Raw genomic sequence first — 24,048 nt, 5'->3', positions numbered from 1 at the left:
CATAACAGTTTCTCCATCAGTTCCTACCCGAAGGGACTGCACTAGTGGGAGGACTCTACGACCTCTCTTCTGGGTTGCACAGCAACATATTAGTCCTGCTGACAGTGGGTGCTACTGGAGGAACCATAAAGTCAAGCCCCTACATTTACAGAAACAGAAAGGGCGAATCAAACCTCCCGTGCCTTATTACCTAAGGACTTACACTAGATACAGCTCCGCTGAATTCAAGAACTAGTCTCAATATGTAACTTCAGAGTTCACACAAAAACCTCTTGCTAAGAATAATTTTCCCATCATATGTGCACTTTATATTTTACAGAGTATTAATAGATCCTGTTTCATGGCCCTACATAACCATCTCTTTTCTAGACAAACTTAGAGATGCCATTTTCACACTCCTTATGAAGTAGTGCACTATCAAGACCAGTCATAACACATAGGGAAACCAGGTATTCCAAAAATCAAGCTGATTAAAGAAGATCACAGATATTCTGCATGGAAATAGCAAAAGAGTTTTTCAAACAGAGCCTGAAGACAACCTAGCAAGGTTAATGCAGAGCCCTTCAGGCAAGCTGGTGTCTTGTTTTCATTATTCTCTTCCCAGGAAGCATTTATCACTATGAATTCATTGAGATTTTTGAAATACTGTAAAAAGAGAAAGACAGGAAAACCTCTCCCTTTGCTGCAGCTCGTTCTGGAGGGGAAGGAGAGGATATTTGAATGTGCATGTGGAAGAAGGAGAGCTGAAGCACAGGGAGGGGAGAATACCCAAAGGAAATACAAATACCATTTCACAGAGGCAGTGTGAGTGTGAGAATACAGTATCTGTATTTTATCCAATATCTGTGCACTTTCCATGAGTGTTTAAAGGAAAATGAATCCTACTAATTTAAAACAGCTACATGACTTGCAAAAATGTAAATAAGTTGCTATTGAAACTTTTGGGAAAATCATTTTAAAATTGATTGCTTTTTTGACATTTAAGGCAAGGGGATAGGAGTTTTCTTACAGTAATGTCTTCCAACTGAAAATTATAGTAGTGGAATTCAAACTTCCTATTGTTTCTACAAAGATAATAGCATTATGATGATGTTTTTATTTCACTTTTAATACTTATTGCATGATTCTAAAATTTTGGAAAATACTTGTTAATCTCAGCAGAAATAAAAAATAATTAATTTTACAAACAACACCTGAGTATGGAACTCAGTTACTGGCAGGTGCTGTCTCCAACGCAGTCCTTGGTGCTCTGCCAGACCACGGGTTCCATATGGGATATAAAACCAGCTAGCTGGTTTTACATGTGCCCCAGGATGGATGTGGTGAAACACAAAAGATCTGTTTGTGGTCCCCATTCTGCAGATGCAATTATTTCAGCATTGTCTTAGCCATAACACAATTTAGGAACATTCCCAGCTTGACTCTACAACCTTGCTTACAGTGAATATCATTTATCCTCAGCTTGTTTAATTGCAGAATGAGGTCCATACCATCTCTGAGTAAGAAAGAACTTCAAGAAAGATTTTGAAAGAAGTATAGCAGATGTTTAATGGAGAAATAGACAGATTTCTGCAGTAAAATGCAAGCCATCAAGAGTCAATAAAACTTATAAAAGGCAAACTGTATTTAACTGAGAGGATGCAAATATCCAGGTTTTAAATACTGATCTGCAATTTGTGGCTCTAACCCAGGAGACTAGCAATAGTGCCATTCATGCTGCCATTTTATCTAAAGAAAATGAAATTTCAGAAAAGATTTCACGACCATATTTCTCTGCCACACAGTCTTCAGGGGTAATCAAAACTACAAGCTAAATGTGGGACTGCATCATGCAACATGGGATCCTGCATTGCTAATTTGACAGAGGAGCTTTAATCCTCCGCAGACCCACCCCTTCTGGAAATCTCACCTGCCTCTGGAATGCTTTCCTTACATTAATTCAACATAGGGATGGAAGTGGAAGCAAAAAAATCAATAAGAGGTTTAATCAATGTGAGTGGCCTAATGCATTAGATCATTTTGCTCAATTACATTTCTTTTCCATATCTTAATTTAGATAACCATCAGGTAAAAGAGGGAAAAAATTAATAGCTATATACAGTTAATGCAACAGAAGGTATCAACTGATTTAAGCAGCTGGCCAAAGCAGCTAGCAGTGCATCTATCCCTTGGTTAAATTATTTTCCTAGATCTGCATAATACATGCATGACTCATATTTTTATCCAGAGCATTAAACCTAATGACTGGTTAGTTCAAATACAAAACTGTTCTGAACAAATTCATGAAGTTCAGAGAGTTGGTATAGGTCCCAGAAATACCCATCTGTCAATACATTTTAGTGGTCCCTGCAGTCTCATATTAAAGAATGTAAAGGCTCTACATTTAGAAAGGTCTGGATATGTATTGGTAGTTGCTTGGGTTTAACTATTTATTGATATAACATTCTGAAAATTAGGAGAAAATTGTTTCCAGTCTCTTAGATTTAATACCTCAGCCAACTACAGCAAACAGCTAACAATACATTTTTTGCTTTCTTTCTCTACAGGTATACCCAGTATTTCCAGTATTGGTAGTAAGTAATAAAAAGAGTATTGTTTTGCATTGTCATTCAACTTCTTGGATCTATTTTCCCAACATCCATTTCTGTTGTAGACAATGTTTCTCTGAAATGTGCTTTACAGTAAACAGGTTATGTATTGGCTTTCCTCTGTTACGTTAAAATGTAACTATATTATGTGATCAGAGAGAAGGTCGCTCATGACTGTACAAAATTCCAGCACAAATTTCCTGATCTCTTTTGATCAGCAAATGAAAGCTGCATGTTATAAAACTGAGTGTTATACAGAGAATTAAGACACAGTTTCACAGAAAATATTTGTCAAGTATATTTTCCCAAAAAAGTGTTTGCTAATAATGGATAAGTATAGAATCATTAGTTTTCGTGTGTGTGTGTGTGTGTGTGTGTGTGTGTGTTTGTGTGTAAACGTGTGTATGCATGGGTGTGTAAATTCAAAGAGCAAATGCAAGAACTTATAAAAATATTTTTCATTTTTCAGCCAATAATGTAGCATATTTGTTGGAATCTGTTGGAAGTTCCGCACAAAGCAGGACTATCACAATGATAAAATATCACAGTGGTAAAATATGATTTGCCATACCTAATATCCAGCTCCATATAATCCATAATAATTTGGATAAAACTGCCTTGCTTCTTATGATGCATGGTCAGGTCTCTCAATTTATAAACCAGCTCAGGTTACTTAAGCTCATGAATAGGCACTGATTTGTAAACTCTAGACAGCAAGTTAAATGCCATCAAAACTAGCCTCCTTGTAAATGAGAGTAGTGTTACCAGCTGACTGCCATGGCATCTGTTTTGCAGCTTTAAATAGTGAAACAGCATCAATGACAATAACTTGCAAATGAAAGCCTTCAATTTTAATAATGTAACTTTGCTGCTTTAGTATCTGCTTTGACATATGCACAACTGCAAATGTGTAGTGATATGCTACTTTCAAAACCTTGTGTTTACACACCTATTTTATAATGAAAAGATGAACTAAATAAAAGACAGTAAGATACACAGTTTATGCCATTGTTGTCAATGTTATCGGGAGTACTCCTGCCACTAATAACAGAAATGGGATAAATGGGAAAATAGCTCTTTGGAGTTTGGTTGTGCTATAGTTTCTTAGTACTGTGCTGCATGGACTATATGGTTGTGTTTTCACTTTACACTCCATACAACCACATCCACCATTTCTGAGCATCAGCAGATGTTGGCCTTTGAAAACTTAATAGGGAAACTCAATTATCTTTTAAACAATGGTGACCTGAAAGGATGCATTGTTGACCTCTTTGAATTTTACACTGGAGTGATTAGCACTGTTTATCTATTAAAAATGGAGACAATTCTGTTTAACATCTTAAACACGAGAGTTACTTGAAGTCTATGCATTATTTTAAATCTGCTATAAATGTGTTGGAATAATATGTGGTAGAATTCAACAAATTTCTTTGCCTACATGGAAAGGATGAAGAATGAGCCTCTCTTCATGAGCACAAGTAAATACTGACTACTTTCTTTGGCTTTTTCAGTTGTTTTTTCTTAAAAATAGCTCGGGGAAAAATAGCTCCACTTGCGCAATGTTCTGAACATCTTTTCTATAGGACAGAAATAGCAGAATTATCATTAAACAATGATAGAACCCATAGATTTATCCTGGTCCCTCAGAGAATTTAGCAGAATTACAATTAATACAAAAAAAAACAAACAAGGTGAATTAGTCATGGCTGCTTTAATGGATTCTGCATGATTTCTTCTTTCGTCTATGCTAATACAATGTTTGTGTTCATATCAGTAGATTTTTTTCCCTATCTGGGGACAGGAGGTCATTCACAGGAGAGGCAGTTTGGGTTTTCTTTTCCCTGGCAGCAAACACTGACTTGGGGGTATTGGCTTTTGTGTGCTACAAGGTTTTCCTAGCATATATGGGGGGGGGGAAGGGAAGTGAACACTAACCTGCCAGCATACAAAGAAGATTACACTTCAAACAGACATTCATTTAACACTTTCAAAACAAAAATCAAACATGTCCAATGAAAAATAAAATATATTTACCGGTGTGCACATATATGTGTCACTCTGTGTTGCTCTCTCTCTCTTTTTTTTTTTTTTTAACCTCAAAGGATCTTGTATTAAAGCAGCACATCATAAAGACTGAACACAAAGAAACAGCGGTCATTAAGTAAACATCCTTTCTGATCATCTAGAAAAATAATTAAATCAGAGCTTTCCCATTAAGGTCATTTGTACCTGCTGTTGTCTATCAGTTGAATAATAGGTTCTCTGATCATTTCCAGCATTCTTGACTCCAGTGCTGGTCCTTTCAGCATTTTTCAGCCATGTCTGGAAAAATACTGGTGAGAGTGTTAGCAATTAATGAGTCCCAAAACCATTTCATAATTTTTAAGCTTTTATGATCAGCAATGTCTACATACAATATGTAAATATTCTGCAAGCTACATTATTTTACTTGCTATAAATAATCATTGTACAATTTTATGTAGGCCAATGCATCAAAATGTTCATTATTGTGACCAAATACCACAGTTACTAGTTTGTTCATGTATGCCTTCGAAAAGCTTTAATCTCCTAACCTATAGCTTCTATCTTTATTCCTGTAAAGCATAATTCCACTAATTATGCTAAACAGTTAGTTATAAAGGGTATAATTAGACATGGGATAGGATTGACATGATGTGCAAATAGCTCTGTGTGGGTGATTATCACCTTAAAGCCTGCTGGTGGCAGATGAGTCAGAGTTTAGAGACAGACCGTACAACCAAGTGCGAGATGCAATCAAGATAATCAAATGGTATTTTCTGCTTTGTTCTGGATGTTTTTGTTCTTCTTTATAGTCAATTTCAAATTAAGAGAACTTTTTTTTTGAAATGATAATGAATGCAAGACACAAAAGTAAAAAAGATTGAATGGGCTTTTTTTTTTTTTTATTTGATTGGTTTCTTAACCTTGAAAGATCTGGTAGGTATTTTTCAGGAATGGCAATAGTGTCAGGATGAGTGAAATTTTATTTGTTTTACATGTTTGTTGTAGAATTTTTCATGTGGTAAATATATCTCTCCAAAGGTTTTGAAAAAAAATAATAAAGTCTCCAGGTTTTTTTTTTAATATCACTGGAAGTATTTTGGACCTGACTTTGCACTCTAGCAGCACTCGAGATGTTCTCTCATTAACTTTACAGTTGCAAGTTCAAAGCCATTACAGTGCTGAACTGAGAACCAGAGTATATATGTAACGCCCACACATGTCAGTAGGAGGTAAACATTCATAACTAGGTTGTATATTGTTTCTTCTCTATTATTATTTAAGGTCAAGTTTTACAGAGAGAGCTGTATTATTAAGAGACCATTAAGTTGTTTTTCTCCTTCAAAACATTTAAATAATGTCTTCAGATTGTGTGTATATATTATTTTGGAAATAGTAGCAATATATTCTGATTTTAATTCAGTTTTGTCCAAATCTGACTTGTGAATAAATAATACTGTTAATCAGTCACCTTGTCCAGGACAATCACCTTATATGAGTAACTGATTATAATATCAAGAAAGTAACAGTATCTGTTTTCCTTCCTTTGCTTTAGTATTTCCAAACCCTCTAAGTTTTTTCATTTTAATTTTACTTTAACAATTAAATCTTCTATGATATTAAAAAATCACTATCTGAAAGAAAATACTGATAGGCTATGTGGTACAATGCATTCATTTGAACTCCAGATCTGAAAGAAAAATTAACATTCCAAATAAAAGAAAATTGTGAGTTGTTTATTTACCTGGCAGGATTCGTAACAAAGCTATTTTCCTTCTGTATAACTAGGACTTCACCCATGAATAACCTTCCTGAAGTTCAGTCAGCAATGCAAATTTAGCTGACCCCCAGCACTGAACAGAAGTCTGCTCTTTGTGGAGTGATCTGTAGCGAACGGTCACAAACTACCAACATTTCTGAAGAAAACACTGAGAGGTTATTGAGCTGGGGCTCACAGAAGCCTTTGGTTTTGTTTAGTTTGGTTTTTGCCAGATCCACCAATTTTACCAGATAGGAAGAGCCATTCTCACCAGTTTAGTAGACATGGCCAGTGGCAGTTTAGTATTGTTTCTCATTTTTCATCCCAAGACTTACCTTCTTCATATCCAGTTAGTATGAAAACAAGTGTATCTGTCAAATTATCTTTTCGGTGCTTTTTTCATTTACTGTAATGTATGGGAAATTACTCAGTTATCCCAGCTATCTTTGTTTTAACTGTTAATGAACAATGAAGTGATAGACCACTATAGAAAATAAGGTAGTACTTCAGTATGCACCATGGTAGCTGTGCAAAACACATTGCATTTGCAATATCCAAGTTTAGCTACAGTTGCTCAGAAAAGTTTATAGAGAGCAGATCTGATCCTTGAAGGTTTTTAAAAATCTGGTATCTTTAAAACTTGCAGAGAAATTACTGAAAGAGAAGTATTTTCTATGCACTTCTATATATTTTCTTCCCTCCTTTTCCTTTTTTTTTTTTTTCTTCTATCCCTTAGACATGTAATCAGTTTACTGATTAAACTATAACGGAAGAATGAGATCTCCAAATCAACATTCTGATTTCTGAATCAGGTCTTTATTTAGTTTTCTTCATCAGCTGTGCATTACAGTTTGATAACCCTAGTCAACCCACTAAGTAGCAAATTTCAATGTCTTTGAAGGAAAAAGCTGAACCAATAAAAGAAAAAACTGTCAAGAGAATAATTTGTTTTTCCATTAGAAAGTACCTAAAATATTTCCTTCCTCAAGACTGAATTCACTGTACATTTTTGTAATTACTTTACTGGAAATACTTATAATTGAAGAATAGTGCTTCAAACCTTGGTAAATTGAGAAGAACTAGTCAACACACTTATTAAAATCAGTGGATTTTTTCTGATACCTAAAAAATTTCCAGAGCTAGATCATTGCATTTTTTTAAAAACACATCTAAATAGATTGCTTTCTTCTACTCTAAGAAAACAACCGGAAAAAACAAAGGACTAATTCCATTTAAATTCTTCCAACAGTTGTAAAAGCTGTTATGGCTGAGGAGCTGCCATTAAACAACCACATCTTCACATTTATGCAGAATTCTCCTTTCTTCAAAGGAACAGGTATGAAACTTCCTAAATTGCACACCAAAAAAAATTGACTAACATTGTCCCTGTTCTTTTTTTAAAACTCTATAAATTAAATGGGGAGAGATTTTTTTTATTTTTTAACTCTTTCAACATTTCTTCCCTTCTTTTGATGAGCTAGATTTTGCAGTGTTGTGAAAGTGCTAAAAATTAAATTTACATGAGGTAGATTGTCATGACTTGAAACAGATCTAATGAGATAGAAATGCTGTAACAACAGGAGTCTGATCTTTGCAAAAACTGATAAAATGTCGTTTGATATAAATACACCCAATTATTTCAGCAGTTATTAAATCTGCCACTGATCTGAGAACTATATTTAATCATTTCTAATTGTTTGTCTGATCGTAACACTTAAAAACTGTGTCCTATGTGTGACTGTATTACGCTCAGCAGAGCGGATTCCTACATTTTTTGGAAGAAAAAATTCTTAACTCTCAATTACTCATGGTCTAAATAGGCAATGGGAAGGCCAGTCTTCTATGACTAGAAACTTGGATTTCTATGAGAAAGATGAAAATTACTTTTTACATTTTTTAAAATACTTTTCTGTGTTTTAAATAAAAGTTGTAGGAAAGTTAAGAACTTCTTGAACAGAGTCCCTGGCTAGAATTCCTTGTTGTTATTATAATGTAAAAAAATAATGATAGTACTCACCGCAAGTGTTCCCCATCTATTATTAGAGTGAGCATTACTCAAGACTTACTGATTTATTAGTAGCATTTTTCAGCAAATGCATTGTTTGTGGAAGATGTCAGCTTAAACAGCTTAGGAGATGACAATATTCTAGTCTGCCCGAGAGTGCACACGCTGCAGGCAGTAGCGTAGCCTTCATGCACTCCATCCGCAGCACTCTTCCCCATGCAAGGAGAGCGCCTCTCGCTGGGAATACATGTTAATCTTCCCGCCAGCTCAGTGCTTAGCTGGAGTGAGAAACCAACAAAGTGGTGATTAATTTCCACCAACATCATGACAGTTTTTTTCATGTGCAACTGTCTGGTTGGAATTGGGCTGAAAATACCAGTTCAGTTCAGTTATATCCCCACTTTGAAACCAGGATGTAGCACACAATGGAGACTGCAATTCCAGCGGACATATATTTTCATTTAATATTGTAGGTAATTCTGATATTATATATCCAAAAAAGGCATTGGTAAAAAAAAAGAAAAGAAAAGAAAAGAAATTATTATACACCTAATAAAGATCATGCAATCAGTTTCTCCTTGCTTTGTGAACATAAGGTATTTATAAAAGGTATTTTCTGCCAATAATTAGATTTGGAACAATATTAACTAAGAATGAAGAAATTTCCAACACAAGTTTGAGATGTATTATCTGATTTTCTGCTGAGTCATATATCTTACATACCTGTACTCTTAAAATTCTTTATTTTTTTAAATACACTAAAAATGTACTTTTTGACACACTTTCACAATTTTTTTAACCTTGCCTACCCAGAATAACTACCATAGAATATATTACAGTAGAGTAGTATCCTTTGTGGATTGATCCAGTGTATATTTTAGAACACCTAGTCCACCATTAATTAATTATTCTGGAATAGAATTATTTTTGTTACAGAACAGAGTGTCCATACATGGACCTGTTCCAGAAAAGCTTAGTTTGCCTAGTCAGTTTCTCTAAAGATAAAACCTTTAGTGATAATCACTGAGGACTAGAAATATTTTCACAAGTTGCTATAAAAGAATAACTAGCTGCTAAATGAGTCTTACTGATGTCTGCTCGAAGGATGACTCATTTGCTCCAATATACTTGTGGGAATGACAGTCAACATTCATTGACTTGGAAGTCTCACATATCTTTTCAGATAAGGCATTTAAAGTCATCTCCACAAAGAAAAAGAAAAGGAAAATTTCAAAGATAAAAAGAAAGGTTTTTATTGGGAAACCTATAATCTTGGAGACAATACATTCCATGAGTAAGGATATAAGGAAAAAAAACCATCGTCCAATGATTAAGAGACTCAAAAATGTTCAAGAAGTACAAGAAATACAGAAAAAAATAAGTCTCCTAGAACATTAACTGCATTACCAAGCAGCCCAGAGATACTGAAGATGTCAGCTGGTCTCAGCTGGATATGACCCTGCACAACCTGATTTAACTTTGAAGTTGACCCTGCTATGAGCAGGGGGTGGACCAGATAACCTCCAGAAGTCCCTTCTAAGATGGCTATATTTATCTGAATCCAATAACACTTAACTGGTAGCTTTCAGGCACAATAAATATGCTCTTCATTGTCTTGGATGCCCATTAACAAACTCAGATCAATCTAATCTAATCTAAAGGCTCAGGGAAGTTTTAGGGGTCTTTTTTTAGAGCAAGTCATAATCCTCATTTTAAGTAAATTTGCTAAAATAAGCACAGATCTATAGCATTTATAGAATTTCTAAGAAATATGTAACACATTTTCTGTCACACAAGTAGTAATTTCATTTGGATAAGAGTTTACTTGAGGAAATCATTATCAAAATAAGAATTTATCTGATTATAGCCTATCTATTATAGTTTATTTGCTTACAGATTATGGTATAGGACCACAGTTTATTAAATGACAGATATTTCAGAGGATTAGTCCTAAAGCATTAAAAAGCTGCAACACTTACTTTTACTTCTGCTAATACCTAGGCCATTTCAATTAAAGATGCCCATTATGCTTGTGAATTTTGGGGACTAAGTATGCCACACAGTATTCAAGAAAAGAATATTCTGAAATGTAGTAGGTTTTCTGTAAGAACTGTGATATTGCACTGTGGCTAAAGACAAAAAGGCTCAAGGGACAGCAGGGCAATGTAATCAGTAAAGATTGTTTTTCCTTTTTCATTCATGATTTGTATATGTATTCTCTGATATGTGGTCCCTTTAACACCTTTAGGTCAAGCCTAAGTGATCCCAAAACTTTACCAGTGAATTCATTGTGCAAGTAAGCAGTTGCCCTTGTGCAACTACTCCTTTGTGTGTTTGAAGCTCCTTTGCCATAACTCGTCAGTCAGTGTTTCAGGAGGAAAAGGAAGGGGATCTCTGAGGTGCATGGAATTAGTCTCACATAGTGTGCTAGGTCTAGCATTCTCCCTCAGTAAGTTTGGCTTTTAGATACCTTTTGTTGCACACTTTGACTATGCACTTCCTATGTGTGTGAATTGGTGGATCTGATCAGTTGAGGCAGGTTATTTCTAATCAAAACATACACTGTTTGAGAGTCTACCAAATTTATCCTTTTTTTTTTTTTTTTTTTTTTTTTTGGCTTCCTATTTCTTGGCTCATAAGGAAAAAGCACAAAAATGCAAGGACTATCATGTAGTTAGATCAGAACTCAACTTATTCAATTGCAGAAGACTACCTAGCAATAAATGACAAAGTCCAGATCATCATTCTTTCCTTGAATTGTTCCTCTCTGTGTGGGAGGACCTTGGGGACATCCAACCCCACCCAGCCAATTTCTATTCATCCTTCACAAAAGGGTAAGAAGATACTAGGGAAAGGATCATGTCTTCCTTCCTTCCATATCAGATGTTTGAAGCCCCAGTCTTTTTTTCTTAGCATCCCTGGAGGTCTTCTGCTAAGACTGTCTGTTATAACAGTGAAATGGACCTTCTTCAAAAAGACCTGCCAGCCTAGACTCTTGATGCCAGCCAAGTTACATCTGCAGACAACTGCAGTCTACTTAGCTACCCAACTGAGTTCCTTATGTGTAGAAATTAAGGAGCATCTCACTCCCCAGAAATATCATTGCTATATAGGCCAATATAACAATTAAGGAACATTCTCTTCAGCTCAGAGTAAAGGAAGCAACTGCTACTCACAGAAGATGATAAAAACGTGGTCCAAATCTGATGTTAAAGGCAAGGCAGATGGAAGCTGCCAATGAACAGGGAGAAGATCATGACAGAAAAAAGTAGAATATAATATTATTTATTTCCCAGAGCAGGGCCCAAAGAAAAGTTTTCTTTCCTTCTTCTCATACCCTTTCCTACTCTCAGTTCCAACGCCCATCACCATTTCTGCTAAGGGAAGTCACTCCCCACTACCCTGCCCCCAGGATACATTGCCCAAAGGAAAAGAAACTCTAAAGAGACATGACTTCTTCTGCAGAAAAGAAAAAATGCTTCTACATGTAGGTGACACATTAGGGGCTTTAGGAAATGTAGACATTCTGTTTCTTCAAAAAAAAATCAAGCTGTGTAATATATCAATAGAGGTGGTAGAAAACAGATACAACACAGTTTGAGAGCAGAAGAAAAGGTTCACTCCACTGGTAAATATATTTTTTTCTGATAGCAGAATAATAATTCAGTCAAAACTCCCTGAAAGAGGATATTACGGTAAGATGTGTGTCTTTGGTAAGAAATTTGTATTTGTCTGGATATTGTCACTTTATCTCTACAGAGCAGATTAACATAAAAACATGAATAAAAGGTTCCTGATTTGTTACTAGTGTTAGAACCATATATATTGGTCTAGGATATCTTCTTCTCAACAAAATTGATGTTTTAAACCATGGAAGATAAACTGTTACGCACAGTATTTTATGTCCATTCAGTGTTTTGGGAATCATCAATTGCTTGTTTTCTTGTTCGGTGTGAAGTTATGTACTGTTCAAGTGCGACATGGACTAGTCCAGTAACAGATGTTTGTAATCTGTGTCTTTGTCCATATGCTTGCCTGTTTAGAACAATATCACAGATGTAAATAACAAATCCTGATTTTTCCTGATGCATGCAGATCCTCCAAAGTTTGATAGGATTTGGCCGAATATTTCTTCCCTTGAGGTTTCTAAACCAAATCAAGGTAGGATGCTATAAAATTCCTAGTGGTCTCAAATTACTGAAATTGCTTTCAAAGAGTCCCACAAGATGATAAAAATAATAACATCCAACTAATTTTTATTTTGGTGCTAAGTTACGCTATTTTGCCAGAAAATATCTATTGAGAATTACCATGAAACAAATCTTACCTGAAAAGGGATTCTTCCAACACACAGATTTTGCACAGCCTCGCTGCAAAAAGTCTGGAAAAGTAGACACAAAAGTTAAAAGGACTGATATACGTTAAGTTGAATTGAAGTCCCTAGAGAATTTTGGACTTGTACAGACAGCACAGTCTGCATTATGAGTAAGTTTCAAGATTTTTGAGTGAGAAATATTTCCATTGCCTATATCAAACCCATTTCTTAATGTCTTGCTTCCACTTTGTTTTTCTAAGTGAACTGAGTGGTATTTCCCCGTGTGCATTCCGTGCACGACATAAGCAAGTTCTCTACAGGACAGACTCATACTTTTCTGGAATTCAAGTGCCACACAAAAAATTATTGACAGACTGTGGCATGATGATTATCATTGAAAGGGGCAGGTTGACTTAAGGTGACTAATAGACTACAAGTAAAATGTTCTGTTATTTGATGTTGTATTCATCTGTATTGCACATTTCAAAATGGTTGTTCATTAAAAAAGTCCTTTTGAACTCCTTATTTACTACCCCAGCAACCATTCCCTCCCAGAAATCCTTGCGGAAGTCTGGCCTATAGCTTGCTGTGACTACTGAAAGGATGCCCTTTTTACGCTAAAATAAATACAGATGGAGAAGGAAATGAATGAAAAGATGATCTAGAAAATAGCTACTAAACTGAGCAAAATGTGTTAGCAATCTGTTGGGGAGCTACTTGGGAAGGACCGCATGTTTTAGCCATTGTTTACAATGACCAAATTGAGACATAGGCGCACATGCATATAAAACCTAAGGTTATATTTGCAAGTTTCTATATGTTCCAAAAAAATATACTAATTGATTACTGCTCTTCTGCTCTCCATAAGGATTAGCAAAGCACACTAGCTTGCCTTATTCACGTACATTTTAAATTAAATATCCTTGATGAAATGATACTGAGCATTCTAATGGATTTCGTTTAACCCATATTATATTTTCCAAGCTCTTCCATGTGTTCTTTAAACAAACAAAAAAATACAGACTGATCTCTGCTCTCTGTAAGGATTAGCCTACATTATTCACAGGAATTTAAAATCAAAACAACTCCAATGAAATGGCACTTAGCATTTCTAATGGATTTCATAGTTTAACAAATAATACTGTTTGGGATCTAAGACTCAACTTCATTGCACAAAGTATCTCAAACAGTACAAGATTATGCAGTGTTTTTTCCCAAAAGAGAGAGACAACTTTAGTTAATTTAGTTTTGACATTTTGTTAGGGAGCACAAAACACAAAAACTTAAAAGCATTTCTATTCAGATTACACATTTGCAGCATGTTATTACATTGTTAGACATTTATTGTAGAATAAATACTTGAGGCAGGTATAGCATATGAAGAAGATAATTATTAGAAATCTACCTATAGCTAGTATTATTTTATTGTTGCTTATTTTATGCCATTAGGCCAGAAAAAATACATATGTAAATTTAATAAAACCCTTTGCATACTGCTGTGGTTACTATATCAGTCATTGGACCAATCATTGGTCATAGATTGTGAAGGATCTTCAAATAGCCTCTAACCCAAAGCTGCCCAAGTGTGCAGTTGTGAATAACTTTCCCTTTCTTTTCTTGGATACTTCAGCTCCACCGACTCAATAGTTGATAGCGTATAACCCATTTTCCTCTAATTATCTCCCTCACTGTACAAAACAGGAATCATTATTGAAGCTATTTAAAAAGTCAGTAAATAAAGAATTTTATTTTAAGCTTTTGATTTGTTCCTATTTGATACCATTTCTAATGTATTGTTCATTTTATTACCTATCCAGTTGCTCCCAAATTAGCTATGTCAACTGTTTCTTCTGTTCAAGTTGCAAACCACAAGAGAGGTAGGAATTCTTGGATTCATACAGTGATTTCATAGTGTTATGTGTTGTGAAAACATTGCACTGTATGAATCTGGAATAGCTGTGAAGTGTACCTATCAGCTTACTGGTGAGGCGTGTTCATTGACAACAACAGAAGCATTAAGTCACACAAACATAAGCCATACAAAAAAAATAGTAAATATGCTTCCTAGATAATCGCTGCTGGCATATAAAGTAACATGGCATTTGTTTTTAAAGGAATTAAATATAAAAATGACCATTCAGATTGTTGCCTAGAAAGCAAACGTTTGCTAGAGACTTGTTTTCCTCACTAATACGCATAAATTGTAAAAGAGGAAACAAGCAGATTAGTTGAGGGCAAACAACATGTAAAACATCAATTGCCCGTATCCTCAAGAATTATCTGTAAATGCCATGGAGGGTATATATAGTTACATCCTTTAATGGATTGTAAGTGTGTCTTACATCTTCTTTTTCTTGTAATAGTGTGCAAATTCCAAATGTAGGCATTACATTTTGAACGGATGCTTCAGTGTTTTATCAAAATAATGGAATTATATGGGCATAATGAAGGATGCCAATATTCTATCAGTGACTTACAGGCAACCTGTTTCATTTGCACATCTATCATTCATAGTCTGAACGCTCTCTCTCACGCTGAAAACTTCTCATTGTTTTTTCCTCATCAATTTATCTGTGAAGATTATGTATAAAATGTTTCGTCTTTCTGTAGCTATTGTGAATATCTCATTATTCATGAAATACATGTTACTAAGGAACAGGGATATTAACAAATATTTGAACTCAGTTTGACCCATTTGATGAGATTGTGATAATGAGCCATACTGTTTGTTACAAAGCAGGTTATTTCTAAGGTTATGATGAAAATCTCCTTTGTTTGTCTTTTGTTAGTGTATAGAAGAGGAACACAGAGTTGTCAGAAAATGGGAAAAAAAAGCCCTTTATTTTTGAATACACTTTTCTTGAAATACTTTTTGTGCTTTTAATTAGAAAATGACAGTGAATAGCTGTCTCATGCATTACCTATGGAATGTCTTAATTTAAAAATAATGTTTCCCTTCCATGTGCATCTACCATCATTTCATGTGACCGTTCTATTGGTCCCAGCTGAAGCTTGAGCTGAACCTAGTCCCCACAGCACAAAAGTACATCCTTTTGAAAGTATAAATGTGTAGCATTTTAATGGAAAAAGAGCATTCAATTTACAGAGCAAACAAAATAATTAAATGAGCAACCTTTCTATGAGTATCCTTCAATGTGTAGTTTTGTTTTACTTTCTGCAACAGAACCAGGGTTGTTGCAATACAATCATTGCATTGGAAATCACCTTTAAAAGCTCCTACAGTCAATCCTTGTGCAAGTTCCTGGAGCTCCTGAATCACTCAGAGATAGCTATCAAGTCTAACCTGGCTATTGCTTCTCCCTTTATTCTTCACATTAAACATACCTGGCTATCTTTATCTTTCCTCTGAGGTTTTATTTTCCAAACCATTTACCACTTATTGTTATTCAGCTTAAAAACTGTCTCCAGTTTATCCACGTCTTTTCTGACATGTGGTACTCAGAACTGAAAGCAGCATTTTCCAGCACTGCAAGCTCTTGTCATTTTGTTGTCCTTAAACCATTTGCAGTCTGACTTTTGCCACTTTTCCCCCCATCTCTTTCAGTGATTTACCAATGATTGAAAGTGGTTGGGCTGCTAGCCAGAGCCATGTGTCTGAAAAACTTAAGCTGTGCTTCTGACAATTCTGATTAGCAGGCTTTCTGGGGGTTTTGTGCTGGTCAGGGTGAATCACATGATCAGCTAGGAAGTCCATACAGTATTGACAAGTATTAGATTCCCAGCTGCAATGCTGAAAGCAATTCAACATGTTAGGTTTGACTGGTTTAGGGTAACACTTCATGTAAACAGCACAGAAAATACTTCTTGCATTTCGTTCATATGAAGGCCCTTTCCATAGCTTTTGTTATATAAACCACTTTTATAAAGCAAGAGGAATGTAAAAATTATTCACTGATTAAGCCAATAGCAACGGGCAAAATAAGTTCATATTACCGTATTAGCAAAATTTTGATTTAATAACAAAGCAACATTAGTTACAAGCCTTTTCCTTTGCACCATTGCTATCTTTAATCAGCTGTTTGACTGTTCCTGATTTACTGGGGGGGGGGGGAGGGGTTCCTATGCCATGTCGCATTTACCAGTCTGAAGACCAAGAGTTCAGCATCTTTCTTAAATCTTAGCATAAGTCAACTTTAAGAAAAAAGGGCATTTTTTTCACACAGCACAAAAAAGTAGTACCCATATGAAGGCAACCAAGTATAAGAACCGGTCTCATTGTTTACCTTTAATATCTATCGATGAGCCACATCTGAACCAGTGTAGTCCTTCTGCATATGTTCAATTATATTTGTGTACATCAAGCTGACTTTTTAATTATTAGATGCTTAGTCCAAATCACAGCTTGGAGCAAGCCCTGTTATAGTAGTGAATTACTTTATGCGCAGCTTTGCTTCTCATGCTTTTGTAACTGCTAATGATGTGTTGTAGTAGCATTGAAGGTCATATCACAATTTCAGAGTGCATGTAATGCAGTTATTCATTCACAGAATGGTCTCAATTTCTTTCTGCTATTTTAAACACACAAGATGATGTAGCATAGTCTGATATACTGTCACTTCTTTATAGTCTACATATTTTTGTAACATAAAAATACAATGTTATTCTGCTGCCTGTTACTGCTTGGAAAAGCAAGATAAATTATTTCCTCTAAATTTACCTGCAGTATGATTATGGGTAGCTGCAAGTCTGAAGAACATATCGGTACAGTATTTTCTTCCCATCAAGACAAATTGTGTAATGGTAGCTGCAGACAGGACCTTTGTCAGACTAAGAGAAAGTCGCTTCTGAATCTGAGATTCAGAAGGATCAGATTGCTTATCACCAACCAGTCTTAGTTTATAAATAAAGCACATTAAAACAGCATTGTAACAATTTTCACTGTGACTCCTGTTTGCCTGCACTAGTTTCCACTTTTAGACGTGATGCTTCTGCCCCACGCAGGCAGTTCTCACTCGAGCAAAATGGATATACTAGTGGAGGAGAGCTGCCAAGCAGCGGGCTGAGGTGCTGGATCTTATTGACCAGTTACAAGATAAGAGATACATTAACACTTTTTTTCTGAATTGTGTCTGATACACCTAGATCTGACAAAGTCTAGTTACATCATTAAGAGTCAAAACTAACTAAAACCAAGTTAGCGACAGAAGTAATAGTTTACTAAAATAAATTGCCTCTGCGAATGCATGCCAGTTAATTATCACTTTATTTTATAGTTATATTTTGTAGCTACAAGTATTGCATTTTTTTTCAATTGAGAAACTGAATTAAGATGCTTAGAGATGGTCCACAGATGTGATCAATCAAGAATCATTGCATCTTATATATGTTGTACTGAACTCCAGCAGATATAGGAGTCAAAATTATCAGGCTCGCGTGAAACATTGTTTTAGCTGTATAACACTGGAGAAGTATCTGTGTAAACTGAGTGTGTATACGTAAATTGAATTAAGGTTTTCTGGCAGCAGAAAGGCAGCTCTCAAGATTGGAATGCATGTTGTGCTAAAAACTGTACAGTACCAGAAAAGATACTGTCTGTCAGACAACAGCAAAAATATATACATATGTATTAGTTGTGCATAATATACTCAAACATGTGCTGGTATTACTTTATGAACAGGCACAAATACTACATCTGAAGCCCCAAGCCAACAGTCAGGGGGCTCATTTGGCACCCCAGAGTGCCATCAGCAGAGTACCGCAGGAAAGGCAGCACAGTGTACTTGGCCCCTGTCACATTTGTGGATGCATTTTACACGCTCTTGTACAGCTTTACCTAATAAGAGGCTAAGTTAACTTCAAGACCCATCCCTGGAAGCCCTCCCCAGTCACTGCACCCTCTATTCCATTACTGTGAGAAACATATCATAATCTCTTTCACCAGTTTATCAAACTGCATCTTTAAAGCCCCAATGTTTTTGGGACAAATTGGAAGTGTGTTCCAGAACCTCAGTGCCCTAATGGCTAGATACCATCTCCTCATTTCCAGCTGAAATTTCTCAATGGCCATTTAACACCCGTTTGTTCTGGTGCTAGTGTTATCCTTTAGCTCAGATCCTCACCTAGGAAGGCAAAAGGCTATCTTCTTGACCTATTTATATCCCACAGTTATATCACCTTGCAGATTTTGGTTTTGTAGACTAAACAAACCAAATTATCCTAAGTCTTCACTTTTTAAATAGGCTCTCCACTGCTCTGATCATCCTAATGACCTTTCCTGCATTCATTCTGGGCTCATAATCTCAGAGATGAGTTATTGGACTTGCACAAGCTTTCTACACAAGTCATAGCAGTGCCTTGCATTATGATATAATTTTCTAATTTCTGCTTGTATAAAGCCACACATTTGTGATTAAAAAAATTATAAGAAGCACTAGCATTTTATGTCTAACAAAAGGTTTCTTAAAAAGTGGCTGTCATGCAGCCTGCGTTTCAGATGGCTACAGTAAACATGCTTTCTATTCAATACACATTTCAGACTTTTCAAGATCTTTTCTGGCCTAGTTGCTTTTTCATCTCCATATAAAAATGGGTTATACTTGCCTCAGAACTATAGTAGAAGTGGCACTTCAATAACAGCTCTGTTCCTTCCTTTTCTTCTCTCTTAATTGTTTTAGAAAGTGCTGGCCAGAATTGTCAAACTTGAGGCTGTTTGGTCTTAAGACAGTTTGGTTCCCACAGGTGCCTACCACTTACAGTACCCCCTGAGTTTAGCAGTAGTTGTGAATACTCAGCACTTTTGCCAAAACAAAGCTTTTTATTTTGTATATAGTTGTGGATTTAAATATGCTCAAGTTTGACAGTTTTGTCCACTGTATTTAGTATTTTCAATGAGAGGAACTTTTGCCTGTGTCTTGATTTTTACCCACCTCAAATGTGCAAAAAGCTGTGCATTTGTATCAGCAGAAACCGAGCCTCCCGTACCCTTGAAGGTTTACAACTGCAAATGCTTCAGTTCCATCAGATCTGCCAGCTGCAGCCAACCTCCAGCACCATGCTGTGGTTGTCGGGTCGCTCTAACCTGCCTGCAACAGCGCTCACCTCCATTGCAGATAAACATCTGCTGTTGTCCATGTTACATTGATTAACATGTCTGTGCCATTCATTCATACTTCTATTCATGATTCATTTTTACTAAGCATGTAATGTGCTATTACTCTGCTGCTGTATACATTTTGTATACATTTCTGTTCTTCCTTGAAAGACTGTGAATGCTTCGGCCACTCCAACCGGTGCAGTTACATCGAGCTGCTCAATACGGTCATTTGCGTGAGCTGTAAGCACAACACTAGAGGTCAGCACTGTGAGTTATGCAGGCTGGGCTACTTCAGAAATGCCTCTGCAGAGCTGGACGATGAAAATGTGTGCATAGGTCAGTCCCGGGATAACTGCGGCTTTTCTTCTATGCCTTTTCAGTGACTGGCGGCTGCTAGGGACCACTGCTGCTTATCTGCCAGCTGAGCCAGAATGAGCTTTTTCAATGGATAAGAATATCTGTGTAGACTTTAATCTAGCTGTCTCAGTTGGCCCTGCAGCCCCAAGGAGGTGTTTCGAGTCCATGTAAGCAGTGAAGCTCCCTAGCTAACAGTCCTGGGAGGACGTGCCCGGGAAGCCCCTGAGAAGCTGATCTGTCTGCAGGGAGGTGCCACTCTGGAACTGCATGTGTGTAAAACTGAAGGACTGAGTCATAAATCCTTGTCCCCAGACTAACTTTTGCAGTTATTTGTACAGGCCCTTGAATACTTACGCAGAGACCTACAAAAGTCAGCAGCTGCATGTATACAAACGTTTTGCAGCAAATCCTACTCCCAGACACAGTGCTGTACATGCTGCGTTAACTCCCTGCTCAGAGGAACAACTGAAATTATGCCCTTGCAGTTAGGAGTAGAACTTGTCAAATCAGTTTGACATTATGTCAATTTAGAAATAGGATTCCTAGGTGAAAACAGTGCTTAAAACCTAGCACCTGATATAAATATCCAAAATGCAGAATTAAAGAAAATGTCAGTACATAATAAAAATAGCATACTAGAAAAAATGTAGGATTTTTGTCACACTAGAAGAATATGCATCATGCTCACATCACTGTAGCACTCTATATAATGTAGACATTATGTAGAGAAAGAAAGTTAGGACACGCTAGATGAAGACCGAACACAGTCATTAAGGGAAGCTTCATTCACTGGCTAGAAGTTAACAAATAGCCACAAAAGGCACTGTTCTAGCAACAAACAGAGCTGGACTATTGCACTACATAATATTGCTTATAGACAAAAGCGTCAGTGGAACCCATTCTGAATTTCTACTGTGATTTTCTATTTTTCATTTTCCAAGAAGAAAAAAAATGTGGGTATAAGATTTTCACACAGAAATAGACTATGGGCAAATAAGTTATATTTTAATATTCTTTATAATCCATTGCTAAGAGTCAAGCCAGAAACTATTTGGATTGCAATTATTTGTTTCAGTCTGCAGCCTGTCAGATTTACATTTTACCTCATGATAAACACCCAGATCCATCCACGCACTGCATTTCATGTGTCCTTCTTTTAACTTTGCTTGGCAACGCATTCAAAAATGCATGATCTCCTCTGACATTAATTAGGATGAGCTAATATGAACTTTAGTAGGCAAGTCATGATTTTTGTATGACTCTGCTGAGGGGATTAACCCAATCAAATGTTCTTGAAAAAAAGCACTGTCCCTCATATTTGCTTGATGTAGATGAGGGACATCATTGGTATGACATCAGGCTTGTATAATTTAAACTGTCTAAACAGGCCTAATGAAAATGACACTAAATTACCCTATTTGGGATTTTTCATCAGCTCATTCAGAAAATTGTCATCCCATGTACACTGAAATGCTAAGACAGCATCTGTAGCTTTGTCAGTGAAGCAAGGAAGATAATAAACCAGGAATCAAAAATAAGTACCTTTTAAATTAATTTGCAAGTGATATATTTAGAATTTCATAGTAAAATAAACAGTTGTGCAGTTCAGAATTGCCCAGACTCTGCAGAAATAAAGTAAAAAACCTTTCATTTAAAAGAAAGCTTCTTCCAGAAAGCGACGTGATATATTTGCAGCCCTTCCTACCTTAATGCAGGCAGAATTCTCATGGGCTACCAGGAGAACTGGCCCATGTGAAATGACTATAGGCTCAAAACCTGTTTTGCCATAAGTTAGGTAACTTGTAGTAAATAAATAATATTCTTGTTGGACTAGGACAGTTTTCAGGATCATAGTCATCATACAGCATACAAAATCTATGACTCCTAGCCTATTCATCAACTCAGGTAGACTTTCGTACTGCTTCAGGTTTAAAGTCAGTGGAGTGAAGCAGATATTTAAATACTTTCCTGGAAACAGAGATCTGTGTTTAAAGGGCTTTTCTGAACTGGGGCTCCTAAGATTTAATCCTGCAAAATGTTGAGTATTCTCAACTCTGAGAGAGCTGATGATTTGCCATCTTTCTGGGTCAAGCACAAAGAGTCTTGCTCTATTGGAAATGCTCATTTTTCTTTTCTCTGAGTTTAAGAGCAGTTTGGGGTTTTAACTACAGGAGTGGAATGTTGGCATGAACATTTAATAAGCAGATTTCCAGTGACATATGCAAGTCCTATTCCCATATGAAAGTCTCACTTTTCTAAGTTAAATCTTTCCTCTCCAGCCATATATTTAGAAAAATCAGAAATGTTTGGATAAGCTAGTTTAATGGCAGCTAACAGGGTTCTGGCTCTGATTTAGCAACATCACTTAGTTTTAATAAATATATGTGGTAAGTATACAGATAACAAATATGTGAATCTTAGCCAATGTTAAGCTAAATGGAGAAAATGTAAAATGTTTCATTTTTAAAAGTGACAAAGTTGTACAGAACTGAAATACCGAGAAGGTTTTTACTGGAGGATCAAACGCAACCACATTACACAGTGGACTTAAATCTAAATTTATTATGCCTTTAATTTCTTTAGATACAAAATAAATTAATTTTATTTCCTAAAATGAAATATTAACAATTTCTGGATTTGTCAATTAACTGCAAAATTACCTCATATGGGCAATTGTAAAAATCAATGTAATTTAAAGTAAAAAAGAATTAACTTGACATGCTTACAGTGGAAAAAAGTTTAACAGAACTTGAAGGGATTTTTATTTTTGTAATGTCTTGACAAAGTCCTAATAATGCTTTATTTCAGTGAATACACTTGCAAGCATTGATAGCATGGATATGACCAAGTAGACCCAGAGTAATAAATTGTTTTCTTTGCCTTTTGAAATAAATACTTAAATGGTAAATATTATCTCACACCTGTAACAAAGCCAACCTTGCAGTCACTTCAGCTTCATTTAACACCTGTGAGAGCCTTAGAAACTCTATTGGTACATGTGTTAAGTGAAGCTTGAGGTTTATCCTGCAGCCACTGTCAACCCAGACTGACAAACAGCAAGCCTGCAAGCTGCAGACCACTTTTCCCTACCTTCCTTTTACTTATTTCCAATGTATTTTGTTGGCAGCATCAAATTAATATAGTGAATCACAGTGAACAGATGACTACTACTGTCATCTTCCCACCGTTTAAGCAGTCCTCAGATTGAGGTCAGGAAGAAATTTCCTTCTCAGTTCAGATGAGCAAAGACTATTTTTCCCCTCCTCAAAACCTGGTGTGTGGCCTTCTTGCTGGGATGGGCTGGGAGTGCTATTTAATGCCCTGTTGTTGCAAGGACATTGATGATACCCAGTGTCTCCCTGTGACACACTGGAATTGAGGCTTTTGATCTTTCTAATATCTGCAGTACGCAGCAGGCATTGGGAAGTGTTTCACAACCTGTGGTATTGTACTGGCCTTTGAGGTGGATGCTCTGTGGACCTCTCCAGGTTATATATCTGTGGTATCAACTGTGTATTGGGAAAGATGGAGGCTAGATTCAGTTACCAAATGTTGCTGGGCCTAGTACTGTCTTCTGAGTTGATCTACCACTTGCGTAAAAGGGCTTAGCTTCAAGTTTTATTTAAGGGAAAGCAGACACCGGAAATAGCAAAGCACAAACCTGGTCCTTCTAACATACCCGCGTGACAGAGTTCAGCGGGAATGCTTTCACTGACCCTGGGTCAGCTTCTCCTTCTGCGGACTACACGTCATGTGTCGATAGCATTCAATATCATAGGCCTTACTTTCCTTTCATAAACACTCATTTAAATCATTGTAACTGCATTAACATTCCCCAAAGCTGTTTTTAATGCATGAGAATTGGGGCCTTTGTTTCTAATGTAATGCCAAGGTTTTTTGTCTTTCAAGGTGTTCTATAAATACTCTTTAAACAAATCTGACTCCCTG

General features: G+C 36.2%; 1 protein-coding gene across 12 annotated transcripts in view; it reads left to right on the top strand.

Moving 5' to 3' along the window:
- The window catches only part of NTNG1 (netrin G1), a 160,590-nt gene that overhangs the window by 108,769 nt on the left and 27,773 nt on the right, over positions 1-24,048 (top strand). For 5 of the 12 annotated variants that reach the window (XM_064515810.1, XM_064515809.1, XM_064515817.1 and 2 more), the window contains exons 5-6: positions 2,547-2,573; positions 7,619-7,705. In XM_064515810.1, the coding sequence (XP_064371880.1) occupies positions 2,547-2,573; positions 7,619-7,705 (114 nt within the window). Of the gene's footprint in view, positions 1-2,546; positions 2,574-7,618; positions 7,706-12,469; positions 12,536-14,506; positions 14,567-19,911; positions 20,142-24,048 lie in introns of those variants that run through there. The other 7 variants (XM_064515814.1, XM_064515820.1, XM_064515812.1 and 4 more) reach the window with 6 other exon arrangements.

Source organism: Dromaius novaehollandiae, chromosome 8, assembly GCF_036370855.1.
Source record: "Dromaius novaehollandiae isolate bDroNov1 chromosome 8, bDroNov1.hap1, whole genome shotgun sequence".
Taxonomy (NCBI): Eukaryota; Metazoa; Chordata; class Aves; order Casuariiformes; family Dromaiidae; genus Dromaius; species Dromaius novaehollandiae.
This window is presented reverse-complemented; position numbering and strand designations above follow the sequence as displayed.